We start from the raw sequence: 15,108 nt of genomic DNA on the forward strand, positions 1-15,108 counted from the left end.
AAACGAAAGGAAGGGGTAATGTGAACGTATATTCATTTAATCCACACAAAGCTATAACAGCCAATGACAAAATGGCAAACTTGATCATAAATGAGACCTTGCAGTTCCATTCATGGTGACAAAAACATAATAAAATATAAAAGTAATTCAGGTTTGCTATGCTGCAAGAAAATAAGGAGTCTTAAAATAACCAAATCTCAGCGCCTGATAGCTTCCATCCCAAGTCATTATTTTTGAAAATCTCCAGATTCAAGAATTATTTATTTTGAACAGAAAATGTCAAATGTCTTATAAGTACAGAAGGAAAAAAATCCAAGGAACTAAAAAGTCAGTTTTGTATTTGTTGTGGGGGAAATTATTAAAGCCTATCATCTGGGACAGAGACATCACTCAGCAAATACTGAGTTGATCAAAGAATGTTATTAATTGCAGATCATGCCTGACTAATCTCGTTACATTCCTGGAGAATGTCAGAGAGTCACACAGCACAGAAAGAGGACCGAATAAAGCGAACACACTACTGTCAATACAAACTTCAGGGATGCACCTGAGAGGTCTTTGCAAGGAAAACTATTGGAAAAACACAAGAGCTTGGATCAGAAGTTACTCAGCAACAGATGTCTGTGGGCTGTTGGCCATCTGATAGCTCAATGGAGATTCATAGATCGGCAATGTTAGCAATACATAGAGGGGAGGAGTAAAGTCATGTCCCTAGGGTCTGCACTGGAAAATCTGATTTCACAATATATATATTAATCACTTGGATGAAGGAATAAGAGGCACTATATTCAGGTTTACAAATAGTACTAGATTGTGCAATTGGGAGATGAAGATTACATCGTCAGACTATCTAACTATGTTTAGAAAATATACACAGCACACCTTACATTGATAAATCTATAATTCGTGTGGGGAAGTGCGCAGTTATCCCATTTGGATGTGACAAAGATGATGCATTCTATTTTGTTCAGGAGTTTATCTTTATGAAACATGTTTAACATTCTCATGATGCTCACATTAATTTCAGTGGTGTGGCAGCAATTGTAACATAACTTCACTCTAGCCACAATATAGCAATGAAATTGGTGCTTTTGATGCAACAAGAGTTAAATGCAGGCAAGGAAGACGGGTGGTTTTGCTGTTCTTCAAACTGGGCTGTGTGATATTTAAATGCAGAACCACATTGGAGGATCAATTTAGATTTTGTGCACTAGTCTACAAAATGGTACGTTGATCCACTACTATGTGACTTGGAAGCAAATATCTCACCATCTCACAGTACACTGAACGAAAATAGCAATTCCATATTTCATCTTGCAGCAGCTGTCTGGGATTTGTAGTTCAGGAGGACTTTGGGCAGTTTAGATTTTAACTTTTAAATAATGACTGAATAACTACATTCAGTGAAACCTCTCCACTGAAAGAAATGCTAATGGAGGTTTCAAATATCTGGAACCAATAGTGAACTTTAAAAGCCCGTGAGTTAACGATTGATTAGCTGATCTGAGCATGTGTGAAATGGAAATGCAAAAAAAAACATGATTTCTTATCAATTTAATATTTTGGGTTATGCCTGCTGATTTAATCTCCTACACTGGTAATTGCAATTTTTATGGTTTAAAGAAAGAGACGATAATTTTTCATTTGTGACTCTTCTAAAGCCTGGACTCTTCAGATTACTTACTTGCAGGTCACGTCCATTTGATCTGCTCCACAGAACAAATGTGAATAGTAAGTCAGCATCTACCAATTCAGGAACCGTCTTGTCACTGAGCCCCAAAAAGAAGGTGGCACAGAAACAACTGTTTACTACTTTTTAAAGGGCCAGAAAGCCAGCATTTAAAAAGTGCTGCAGGACTTATAAATAACTGTTTGCCCATCTCTGCTCAACTGGGAAACGGGTTGTAGAAAGCAGACATCGCAATATCACAAGTAACAACTTTTGCATTTTCAAGAACACCGATACTTTGAGGTGGTAAACTAAAATTGAAAGGTATCACACTAGAAATACATTGTGTTCTTCTCCCTAGAACAGGAAAAGCCTTATTGAGTGAGCTTTTTATGCATGCAATATACATGAGCAAGGAAGAATAGTTTTGCCCTAATGCACTTACATCATGTGGCAACTTTGACTGATATTCTTAAGGCTTTTAAATGAATTGTTCCCTGTAGTTGAAAATCAACATTTAAAAGTACCAAAATAACATTTTGATGTGCTCCAGAACCATTCAGTTCTCCAATCAGCACTGTTGTGATGCATAACACTGAATCATCTCATCATATATCTGTAGATAAAATTTACAACATGTTGTCAAACAATATACCAGGAATATATCAGGCCAATGGGTCGCGTGACCAATTCCACACTCCACTTGTATTTTTACCAACGTTCGGGACGCAGCATTGGGTCATAGCCTTTGAGAATGACCCAGAACCAAGAAGCAATCGTTTTAACTTGGGCCCTCTGCAAATTAAGAGCCATTTTAAAGACAAGCGATGTATGTGGGTCTTTCCAAAAATCCTATCCCAAATCCACCTGTTCCTCAGCTGCAAATCTGGGGTGAGTCAAGACCGAGGAAAGATTCCACATTCTGAATATGTCTTCCGTTTCTGTTCCTGTCTTTTTCATTTCGTTTTATTCCCAATAGGGCATGCAGCGAGGTCAGTATCTAATGCAACATTCATAGTGCCCTCGAGAAGGTGGCAGTGAGCAGCTTTCTTAACCTACTATTGCCCTTGAGATGAAGGCGCAGATACAGTGCTACTGGGTAGGGTATTCCTACTATGATGAAAAGTGTGGTGGCTTATTTCAACATCAGAATGGTGTATGATTTTGATTTGCAGAGGCAGTGCTGAATTATTAAGACAGGCTTGCTCTGGATGGTGAGCGTGGCAAAGTGATCAGCAGCAGTTTGGAGTATAGGGATTTTCTCAGTAGAAATCATACCACCCAGCTTGAGACTACGTGGATAAAGAAGGGTCAACTTTTAAGGATTGTGTAACGTGACTATCTATGGTAAGCTCTTTCTGTACATTGATGGGAATGCTGCTGCTAATTATACTATTTCTGACAAAACAGAAATGGAGGACTCACAATTGTCCAGAAACTGAACAGTTATTGAGAGTGGAAAAAAAATCAATTGAGCTTTTAGTTTATGATCTCTCTGTGATGGAATATCCAGCCTGTAGTTAGATGAGGTGATGGCTTCTAATTCCATAATGCTGGTGCATCATTTCACAAGAACAACAAATACAGTGTAAATGGTGAAGTCAGTGCTGACACGAGGAAGAGAGAGGAGTGTGGTTTTCCTGCCAGTCAAAATGATTAACAATTGATCTACCCCTGTACCTTGTCAAGTGAGTCACCTGTTCTCCCAAAGGAAAAGCAGATACCTGCACTCATACACAAAAATAAAAGGATGTTTTCAGGAACATACCATGGGTTGAGTATTTGAAACTGCAACCTACCAACCTTCTCCCACAGACAACAGAGGCAATACCAGTGATCATTGAATTGAACCAATTCTACATAACAGTACACAAGCAAGCTCACATAACTGCTGCATTACACTGCAATACATTTGGGAAACATTTCAAATTTAAGCACAGGCACATACAAGAAGTAAACTAAGCATTGGACATTTTGCCTTCCTTAAATCAACGAGTTCTAGCACATCTCACTTAATGCCAGTAGGGAATATTAACACAGTGAACTACCTTCTGCTGTGCCCGTGATGCCATCCGCTTTGAAGTTACTGGTGCTCTTCTTCCTGCGATGTTTTTTCCTGTTGGCATGGGGCGAAGGTGGAGGCTCCAGCTTGGGACTGGTGGTGCTTGATATACTGGGGCTTGAACACACAGAGTCTCCCAGGCCAGTATCTTCAACAGAAAACACAAAAAATTAGACCTTCCTTGATCAGTTCCAGCACTTAAATAATATATCCAAACCTCATCATTTGAAATTGGAATACAGGCAGTCCCCGAATTACGAACGTCCGACTTACGGACAACTCGTACTTACAAACCGAGGAAGGAGAATGCCTTCCACCATTTTAAGTCAGATCACAACGCCGTCTGCCATTTTAAGTTGTTGCCGTTGACACTGTGTTGAGTGTTTAACTTTGTATTTGGCTTAAATTTTTCTTAGTAAGATTCACCCTGACCTCCCCCCCACTCCGTTCCGGTCGGCTGGTGGCGAAGTGAGATCAGTGCCGGGCTGGAGAACAGAGGTTCGTGAGTTCAATCCAGTGACAGACCGCTCCCATGCCGGGTTGATGTCGATCCAGTGACTCCCGTACCATCCGTGCCGGGTTGATTTCGAGCTCACAACTCGACCTCATAAAAAAAATCACAGCCACCTCCAGTTTAAATTCCCACACGGAATATTGTGGAGGATCAAATACCCAAACCCAGCACAGCCCCCACTTGTTCCATTTAGCCTGTCTCAGTGCGGTGGTCCTTAGGACCCAGCGGACCTCGGGAGCCGCTGCCTGCAGTGTTTCTGTTCCATTGATGGGAAGCGATCGCAATTGAAAATAAAGTGGAAATAATAAGGCATTTGGAAAGAAGTGAAATGCCATCGGTCATTGGAAAAGCATTAGGCTACAGTCAGTCAACGATCGGAACAATTTTAAAGGATAAAGGATAAAGTATAAAGTGAGAGTAATGGAGCATGTGAAAGGCCCTGCCCCGATGAAAGCTACAATTATTACTAAGCAAAGTAGTGGTTTAATTATTGGAATACATACGTTTCTTAAGTGTTTTATATGCATAGAAAGGTAAAATATATACTATATACTAAGACAAACATTTGACTGATGCTAAATAATACCGGCTGTACTTGTTCCGACTTATGTACAAATCCGACTTAAAGACGGACTCAGGAACAGAACTCATATGTAACCTGGGGACTGCCTGTACAAGATTTGGGCACAAGGAGACAACTCTTACACAAATGGGGAAAATAAAGAATTGGTTTCTCTCAAGGTCCCTGGAATCAATAAAGATTGGGATTTAATATGACCAACTCATCTTAGATGTACTCCAAAATATATCAAGTGTATCCATTGGTACCTATGCTTTAGCCATTGATTACCCTTCAATCATGTGCGACCCATCTTACTCATCTACTTTAAAACAAAGTGCGAACCTCAGTTTGAAGCATCCTATTTGACTAAACAGTCAAAATTAATTCCAGATAAAGTTTTCAGTAGCCAATTGGTACACAAGGAAATGCAAAATTTATCAGCTAAATTGTAAGGAATATCATATCTTCACAATCCTGGCATTCTGGGAGTTCTTTTCCAATCTCTAATTTTCCTGCCTCAAAATTCAAAGTAAATTTATTATCAAAGTACATATAAGTTACGATATACAAACCTGAGATCCATTTTCTTGCGGGCATACTCAATAAATCCAAAGAATAATAACTATAATACAATCAGTGAAGAACTGCACCAACTTCGGCATTCAAGCAGTGTGCAAAAGACAACAAACTCTGGCTCTTTCACGTGCACTAGTGCAATGCAGCAGGAAGAACTTAATCTGAGACAGTATTTAAGTCAGTATTATTAAGTAGGCATTTGCCATACGTTCTGTACAATTCCCATAGTTTGCAATGATTTCTTTTCCAACACCGTTAATGTTACAGTAATCATTTAGACTAGTTTGATTCAAGATCATATGAATCACTAATCAATACAAAACCGATGAAGTAAACCTCAGTAGAAATAGGAGTTCTATGCCTTAAACAGTCATGTAAAAAATACTTTAAGAAACAGGTTGTAACAGTGTTTTTGCAGAAAAAGGCGGCAGAGTTTAGTTCATAACCTTGACATAGTACAGGTTATTTGGAGATGCAAACTCTATGCAAGGGACATCCCCAGGTTGCACTCTCAAAGGTGGGGGGGGGGGGGGGTAGTAAAAAGATCAGGGAATTCTTGTTGTGAGTATGTTTCTGAGTGGGGAGCTGGTTGGCTTCAAAGAAGATGGAAAGGAGAAAACTAAAACAAGAGAAAGTAACATGATTCACATAATTTTACATCATAACATTTGGAGTTGCTCGAGGTAAAATAACTCTGTTGCCATGTATTAACATACCCTGGAACAGATTCAGTTGTTCATTATCTTCAATTGGAGCCCATGTTCAGAGAGAACAGGTAGAAATGGAAATGAAATGTCTTAGAAAATTTAATGCAATATTACAGTTCTAGTTCTAATGTTATAGCTCTATTGTCAACCATATTTCCTTACAGCAAGTTTCCAGTTAGCATGGAAAGAGTGGCGAGTTTAGATTCATAGGACACTTCTGATGTGCCCTCACAGGCACTGAAATGCTATTATCTTTATACTGCTACTGGTAAAATAACCTATTTGAATTGCATTCCCTTTACATTATGCACATCTTTCCTCTTTCGCTTATAACACAGGTCACTCAGCACATCCGATCCACGTTCATTATTACAGGAGCATTTTCATATCCCCATTCCTCCACTCTTTCACTACAGCAGTCAATTTTTCACTACAACAATTAACCTACCAGCCTGTTTTTTTTTGGAGGATTTGGGAGGGAGCTAGAGCAACTGACAGAAGCCCGCAGGGTCACAATAGAGAATGTGTCAACTCTCCACAGACGTCACCAAAAATCAGGACCAAATCTGAAGCCATGAGGAGACAGCACCAACTACAATTTCACTGTGATGTCCCCAATAACAGTCAAGCAATGTCTTTTCAACTGGTTTACAATTCCATGTCAAGGACAGGTATGGGCAATATTCTGTTACGCATTTTCTGATTACAAGCAATCAATTTTAAAATATTAACACCCTTTGCGCTCCTTTGCTTCTACTTTGGTTGTCTAACCTGACCAGTTTCTCTTTTGCTATTCTACTACTCACTCCTGTGTACTGATTATTCCATTCATGTACAGTTGGAGTCCCTTGATTATCTTAAGAGTCATTCCCTTTTCTCTCTATCAGTACGGACAATTGACACAGAAAACGCATCCTTGTTCACTGGATTCCCAGGCTGTGTGTGCATTGAAACATATACATTACTTGGAACTAAAGTGAAAGATTATTTTTTTTAAATTGTGACAAGATGACAATGACTTGCTATTAATTCAGATGAAGTCTCCTCCAAGTATTTTGCTACATTTCACAGTGAAAGATTACAATTTTAAAAGAGTCATACAGCATGGAAACAGGATCTTCTGAGCCTGAGCTGACCATCAACTACTCATTTACCTTCATCACATTTTATTCTCCCCAATAATGATGATTCACAAGGGAAATATTTATGGAATCACTCAGTTATACACTTGACGGTCATGATTTTTTACACATAATTTAAAGTACAAATTTATTCAGTTGTTTTGCTAATATACTACAGTATATTGTGAGTAGAATAAGCCACCAGAAAGATGTGGACACTAAGTACAGTGAGCGTCCTGTTATTCTCCATTAACAGAGCTTGCATAGAAAAGCTCCGTTTCCATCTGGAAACAGTTGAACAATTGCATTCCTGATTGTTTTGTTGATCATTATAGTACATTTAAGCCCCAGTGGCAGTGCAGTTAAATTGCTCCCAATAGAACCCACAAAAAATCCACACATTTAATATTTTGATGCCTCCCCTCCAATCGAAAACACATATTTACTAAAGCCCTGTATGACTACCACTCTATGTAACATATGAATGGAGAAATTCCACCCTGAGGGGCTATGGCATACTCCTCATAGACATTGCTAAGCTCAGGGCTTGGTTTTACAGCTGGATAATGTGTTGGCACAGAGGCTTGAAGTACATCCCAGGAGTTGTCAAGTATTAGCTCCAAGATGTTATCTTTCCATGCAAGATTACTTTTATTACACATTACAGTGATGTACAGCAGGAAAATGGACTGCATTGTAGAGCTACACAGAACAGATTCACTCATTTAAAAAAAAATAACCTGCTTCTATTTGTGAGAGGTACGTTGCCCTTACTGTACTTACTCATGGCTCAGTGGCTAAGCATTTTCCTCAGGGATAGAAGTCTTTGGGATCATATCCCAATTCAGAGACATTATCCAGGAAGTGCAGTCCTTTCAAAATTGGGATTATGTGCATTTTCTAAGGAGGCAAGGAAAAATTGCAAGGGTATCTTGGCCAACATTTACCTCTCAGTAACAAAGCAACCACATAATGTGCTGCAGTTAGTATTGCAAAATACAAAGCAAATCAGGTTGTTTATGTACATATTATCTGCTTCATTTTCTGTATTATAAGTGTTTAATATTCAAAGTCCTAATTGAGGGGTGACCTTTTAGAACAGAGGTAAGGAGGAATTTTTTTTTTAGTCAGAGAGTAGTGAATCTGTGGAATGTTCTGGGTTTGAGTGGGATCTGGGATCAACCATGATGGAATGGCAGAGCAGACTCGACGGGCTAAATGGCCTAATTCTGCACCTATGTCTTATGGTGTTATATCGTACTACACTGTATGCAGATGAACTGAAGTCACATCCAGTGCAGCCTCTTCTCCTTTCTCCTCTCCTCTCCCCTGCTCCATGAACCACATCCAGAAACCCCACATAGTGGAAATCCAATGACCTCGGTCAGGAATCGCCTCACTATTGGGGGAAAGTGGACTGGAGTTGAGCTGTGATTTTTCTTTTCATTATGAAAAGCCTGTATCCTCTCACCCTTGGGAAATGACCACTTTGGTGACATGCTAAGCAGACCTTACCAGAGAAAAATTGAAAAGAGGAAGGAATTGTTAAGAGAATAAATTGCTTAAGCTGCAGTCAACAATTTTATTTTAGGAATCAGAATCAGGTTTAATATTACAAGCGTATGTTGTAAAATTTGTTAATTTGTTAACAGCAGCAGCAGTACAATGCAATAATCAGGATCAGAAACAGGTTTATTATCACCAGCATGATTCGTTAAATTTGTTAACTTAGCAGCAGCAGTTTAATGCAATACATAATATAGAAGAGAAAAAAATGAATAAAATAATAATAATAAATAAATTATATATATATTGAATAGATTAAAGAAACGTACAAAACCCAGAAATACTGTATATTAAAAAAAAAAGTGAGGTAGTGTCCAAGGATTCAATGTCCATTTAGGGATCGGATGGCATAGGGGAAGAAGCTGTTCCTGAATTGCTGAGTATGTGCCTTCAGGCTTCTGTACCTCCTACCTGACTGTAACAGAGAGAAAAGGGCATGCCCTGGGTGCTGTAGGTCCTTAATAATGGACGCTGCCTTTCTGAGACACCGCTCCCTGAAGATGTCCTGGGTACTTTGTAGGCTAGTGCCCAAGATGGAGCTGACTAGATTTACAACCCTCTGCAGCTTCTTCCGGTCCAGTGCAGTAGCCCCTCCCCCCACCATACCAGACAGTGATGCAGCCTGTCTGAATGCTCTCCACGGTACATCTATATAAGTTTCTGAGTGTATTTGCTGACATGCCAAACCTCTTCAAACTCCTAATGAAGTATAGCTGCTGTCTTGCCTTCTTTATGACTACATCAGTATGTTGGGACCAGGTTAGATCCTCAGAGATCTTGACACCCAGGAACTTGAAACTGCTCACTCTCTTCACTACTGATCCCTCTATGAGGATTGGTATGTGTTCCCTCATCTTACCCTTTCTGAAGTCCACAATCAGCTCTTTGGTCTTACTGATGTTGAGTGCAAATTTTTTGCTGTGATAAGATAGGATGTCTTGTCACTACCCTACCTCGCTTGTCAGTGGCAACCCTGTGGTGTAACTGAAGATAAAAACACACCAGCAGCATTGCTCTGCTGACAGAGTGGCAGGAATAGCGCAGATGCTGATCATTAGACTTTGCATGACCAATCTTTCTTTGGTTTCAGCTCTTCCCTATCCCTATACCTCTCGATCCCCCTGCAGAGGGAAAATTTGCCCATCTCTGACCTGGATCAATTAAACTGGAAGGATTAGCAGTTTCTGCTGCTTGGGGTAGAGAATACCAATGAGTCAAACTACTGAGGGAAGTTCCCCTCCTACCTCAAACTTATGTGACTGAACTTGTCCCGATACCATGATCTTCTGTTCTACACTCTTTCCAGGAGGAAGCATTCTCACAGCACACACCCTGTCCAATCCTTTCAGAACCTGATGAGGTTTCTTTCTTCCAAACTCACTTATCACTGTGAGGTAACCCAATTCGCCAAATTGGGAATGGGGGAGATTGATGGAAAAACGATAACAAAACTTCCTTTTGGGCCTACTGAGTCACCTTTTACTGTGAGCTATTAAAGGATGAGTCTCCAAAATCACTCCATGTGGCTCCCAGCTTTACAGGGGAACAACTTTGTTTCCGACCCATGGAAACGATGAAAGAAAGAAAGATTTATGCAGCAACCTGCAGCACTCCAGCTTCTTGTCAAATGACCACCCTTTTGCTTTCTAACAGGTGGAGTTCCATCAATTTAACGTTGTAGCATTGGAAAAGGCAGTAAAGACAGCCTCATTCTGAGACTGTAAATTAGTGTCTCCTCTGCCTCCCTCTAAAGCAACGATCTAACTTGGATTGAATTTAAAATAGGCACCTGCCTTGTATCAATCAAAGTGTGAAAAGGTTGATTGCTACAAGTTATCTAAAAAAAGGGGTAGAAATTAGATGACTACACCATCATTTTTGCTGCTAAACCAGCTTTGACAGAAACATTAAAACTCAGAGCTTTCATTTCTGAGAGGAGGTCCATTTGCGACCCTTTCAAATATTCAGCATTACATATTCGTTCTTCCCAATCGGGCATCGCTGTACAGAAAAAAAATATAATAATCTGCAATAGCCGCATTTCGACACTTGAAGTACGAGTTGGGAAAGTGGTTTCACTTTTCACTCTGAAAGCTGACAAGCATGACTAGAGGGTGAATAAAATAACATTCAGTTCACATAAATATCAAGCAGCCTGCCCAAGACTGATGGGACCAGAATGTGTTCTCAGCCATCATTCCCCAGACAGGCCCAAGGACACCCATAACTTATTTTACAATCATTTAGTTTCAGCTGAACTGGAAAAGTGACAACTTATCTCTGCTGACAAGATGCCATCTCAGACCTTACAATTAACTGTACACGATTAACGGTCCTCTTTGTCATTATCTTCTATCATGATCAACTGTGTGTGCAGCCCTCCATGCCAGGAGGCCATTAGGACAATGCAAGTACCCAAATATGTAGTTATAAAGCTGGCTGAAGTAGTAAGCGCCACTCCTGAGCACCTTAACACAAAATAGACTGTAACAATAAAAAAAATACTGAATGGGAAGCAGGTGCTGCAGTGAAGTAGCAAATGGGCATTGCTACCTTTGAGGTGTTGCAGGGATCGAAGCTTCGGCTAGCTTTGAAGACTAGCTTTGTGTAAAATCTGCTGGAGCAGCTTCAACCAAATTCCTATCGGCTCTAGGCCAAAAGACTAATCTATTCCCGCCTCAGCTGTAATGACACAAAGGCCTCGAGTTTCTGCCACTGGTGATCACCCTCAGAGAGAGAAATTAGAACTCTGAGAATAAAGATAACACTGGCTGTTCTTTTGAGAGTTGGGGCAGAGGTGAGGGAGATTTGTATTGCACTGATTTTGAACTTACAGGAAATTTTTAAACAAACAAAACTACTGTAAAGAAGTCGGCAATAAGATCAGCAAAAAAAAGTAAATTGACCCAAATCATGGAATGTGGAGTTCAACAAACCCAACCCAAGAGGTAATTTATACCTCCTTCCGTAGCACTCTTTTGCTTAACCCCTGCTTTGGTAAGAAAGGTATAAAGATATTAATGATCATAAGATACATTGGAAAAGTTTGGTGTTCTAGGCACTGAATCATACTGATTTTCCAGAAGTGAAATTAGACCAGGATAGGCTCATCTTTGGTTGATTGTACTCTGAAGACAATTCGACAAACAGCATTCTTCAGATCTGATCCTAAGAATTATCTGTGCAGAATGATTCATAACATCACCCCAATGCGATCATCAAACTTGAAGCTTTTTACTAGCCTAATCTTAACAGCCTGACTGGGATATGGTAGACCATCATGTCACCTACCAGCATTCAACTATTAAAAATGCCTCATTCATGAAGAGGTTTTGGTAATGCAACAGACAACTTCAGGAAATTATGGAGTTCTTGGCAGAGAAATATCTTCCTTACATTGCAAGTACAAAAGCTACTGTGGTGGGAAATGGACAATCAATGTTTCGGGTCTTCAATCTAGTACAGATGAAGGGTCTTGACCCAGAACATCGACTATTCATTTCTCTCCACAGCTGCTGCCTGACCTGCTGAGTTCCTCCAGCATCATGTTTTGTGCTCCAGATACGAGTGTCTGCAGTCACTTGGGTCTCCACAACAACGGCCATATTTTCTAAGTATTATACGTGCTGTAGGAAGTCTCAGAGAACCATGTCAAGACAGTGGGGTTTGGTAGCAGAATTGCTGCTCCAATGATCCAGGATCAGTGCTGATCTCTGGAGCTGTCTATATGGAATTCACGAGAAAATGTATTCCCTCTGGGTACACTTGTTTCCGCGCACATCCCATAAACACACAGGTTGTTAGCCTAATTGGTAAGTGTGTAGATGGGTGGCAGAATCTGAGTGGAGCTGAGTAAATAAGTGAGGGTAGAATGAATGTAAATGGGTTCTTGAGGGTCAGCACAGACTTGGTCAGCTGTTGGGCCTGCATGCATGCTGTATCCCTCTGTAACTTTATGATGGACATATTTCTTTCTACTTAAAGGCCTGACAACGTCATTCTGCACAAGCTACAAAGTTTGACATTCAATGTTAAAAGGTATGATAAAATTTGTTTCAGTGTCTGAGGAGAGAGAAGAAAGGGCTCAATTTTTGTCACTTTCTCTCATATTTGTGTTTTGAAGGAACTCCGTGACTGAACCTGTCAACAAAAGTTGGTGGCAGAATTATTGATGAGCGCTCTTAATTTAGACAACCACCTGTCAAAACAAATAAATGTTCTGTGTAGGGTGTCTTTAAAGAAAGATGCAGAAGTCAAGCTCTACTCTAGCAGTGCTAGGTTGTAAGTGCGGAAACTTGGTTCTATGCATTCATTTTATTTTGCATGTTATTAAAATATCAACATTGCAATTTTCAAAATATACTATTTTATTTTATGGTGCAAAACCTGTAGCCTTGTCTGAGAGAAAATAATTCCTATGGGGTGTTGACCGAATTCACCGCAACTTCTGCCATCTCCAACGGGATCCCACCACCAAGCACATCGTTCCCTCCCCTCCCCTCCCCTCCCCCACTTTCTGCTTTCTGTAGGGATCACCCACTACGCAACTCCCTTGTCCTTTCGTCCCTCCCCGCAGATCTTCCTCCTGGCACATATCCTTACAAGCGTAACAAGAGCTACACCTCCTTCCTCACTACCATTTAGAGCCCCAAACAGTCTGTCCCGGTGAGGCAACACTTCACCTGAGAGTCTGTTGGGGTTATCTGGTGCTCCTGGTGTGGCCTCCTGTACATCAGTGGGACCTAACGCAGATTGGGAGACTGCTTCACTGGCCATCTACGATCCATCCACCAGAAAAAGCAGAATCTCCTAGTGATTTTAATTCCACTTCCCATTCCCATTCCGACACATCAGTCCATGGCCTCCTCTACTGTCACCGATGAGGCCACACTCAGGTTGGAGGAGCAACACCTTTTATTCCATCTGAGCAGCCTCCAACCTGATTGCATGAGCATGGATTTCTCGAACTTTACTGTGCCTCACTACAGGAAGGATGTGGAAGCCATAGAAAGGGTGCAGAGGAGATTTACAAGGACATTGCCTGGATTGGGGAGCATGCCTTATGGGAATAGGTTGAGTGAACTCGGCCTTTTCTCCTTGGAGCGACGGAGGATGTGAGTTGACCTGATAGAGGTGTATAAGACGATGAGAGGCATTGATAGTGTGGATAGTCAGAGGTTTTTTCCCAGGGCTGAAATGGTTGCCACAAGAGGATATAGGTTTAAGGTGCTGGGGAGTAGGCACAGAGGAGATATCAGGGGTTACCCAGAGAGTGGTGAGTGCATGGAATGGGCTGCCAGCAATGGTGGTGGAGGTGGGTACAATAGGGCTATAGGTAAGCCTAGTAATTTCTAAGGTAGGGACACGATCGGCACAACTTTGTGGGCCAAAGGGTCTGTATTGTGCATGTTTCCATGGCCTTCTGCCATCTCCTATTAGATTCCCCATTCTCCAGCCCTGTATCTCTTTCACCAATCAACTTCCCAGCTCTCTACTTCATACCTCCTCTCCTGATTTCACCTATTACCTGGTGTTTCTTCCTCCACTCTTCCCACTTTCTTACACTGACTACTCATTTTTTTTTTCCAGTTCTGCTGAAGGGTCTCAACCTGAAACATTGACTGTACTCATTTCCATAGATGCTGCCTGGCCTGCTGAGTTCCTCCCGTATTTTGTGTGTGTTGAGTGAATAACTAAATCAGTTCCCTCTATATCTATCAAAGTCATCGGGTTTAGGAGGCCAGGTTCAAGCAAATCCCTTGATGACTATAAAAGAAAGAATACTCTTGAGGGAAATCAGGAAGGCGGAGATGGTATGAGATGAATCTGGCAGGTAAGGTTAAGAAAACTTCCTGGAAGTTTGATAGATATGTTCAGACTAAAAGGGTGATGAGTGAGAGAGTCTGTCCCCTTAGAGATCAACAAGGCCACCAGGAGATGGATAGGATTTTTAACAAATTTTTAAGAGATAAGGGAAAGAAATGGAGGTTTTGGAGGACATTCATATTACCAGAGAGGTGGATAAATCCCCAGAACTTCACTGAGTGCATCCTTGGACTTTATGGGAGACTAGGGAGGATATTGTGGAAACATTTGTGGAGATACTTGCTTCATTGTTAGCCATTGGTAAAGTTCACGAAGTCTGGCAAATGGCTAATTCTGTTCTGTTGTTTAAAAAGGGTAACATCAGTAGTGGGGAAGTAACTAGAGAGGATTCTCATGGACAGGACCTACCAGCATTTGGATGGACAGAGTCTGCTTTGGAGGAGTTGGCATGGCTTTGTATCTAGGAAGGTGCATTTGATGAACGTTTTCAGTTTTTTGACAAGCT

General features: G+C 40.8%; 1 protein-coding gene across 4 annotated transcripts in view; it reads right to left on the reverse strand.

Annotated features, from left to right (window-relative positions):
- The window catches only part of agap1 (ArfGAP with GTPase domain, ankyrin repeat and PH domain 1), a 642,020-nt gene that overhangs the window by 157,624 nt on the left and 469,288 nt on the right, over positions 1–15,108 (reverse strand). For all 4 annotated transcript variants that reach the window (XM_073046649.1, XM_073046648.1, XM_073046647.1 and 1 more), the window contains exon 13: positions 3,718–3,879. In XM_073046649.1, coding sequence (XP_072902750.1) covers positions 3,718–3,879 — 162 coding nt within the window. The remainder of the gene's footprint in view (positions 1–3,717; positions 3,880–15,108) is intronic.

This window comes from Hemitrygon akajei, chromosome 5, assembly GCF_048418815.1.
Source record: "Hemitrygon akajei chromosome 5, sHemAka1.3, whole genome shotgun sequence".
Taxonomy (NCBI): Eukaryota; Metazoa; Chordata; class Chondrichthyes; order Myliobatiformes; family Dasyatidae; genus Hemitrygon; species Hemitrygon akajei.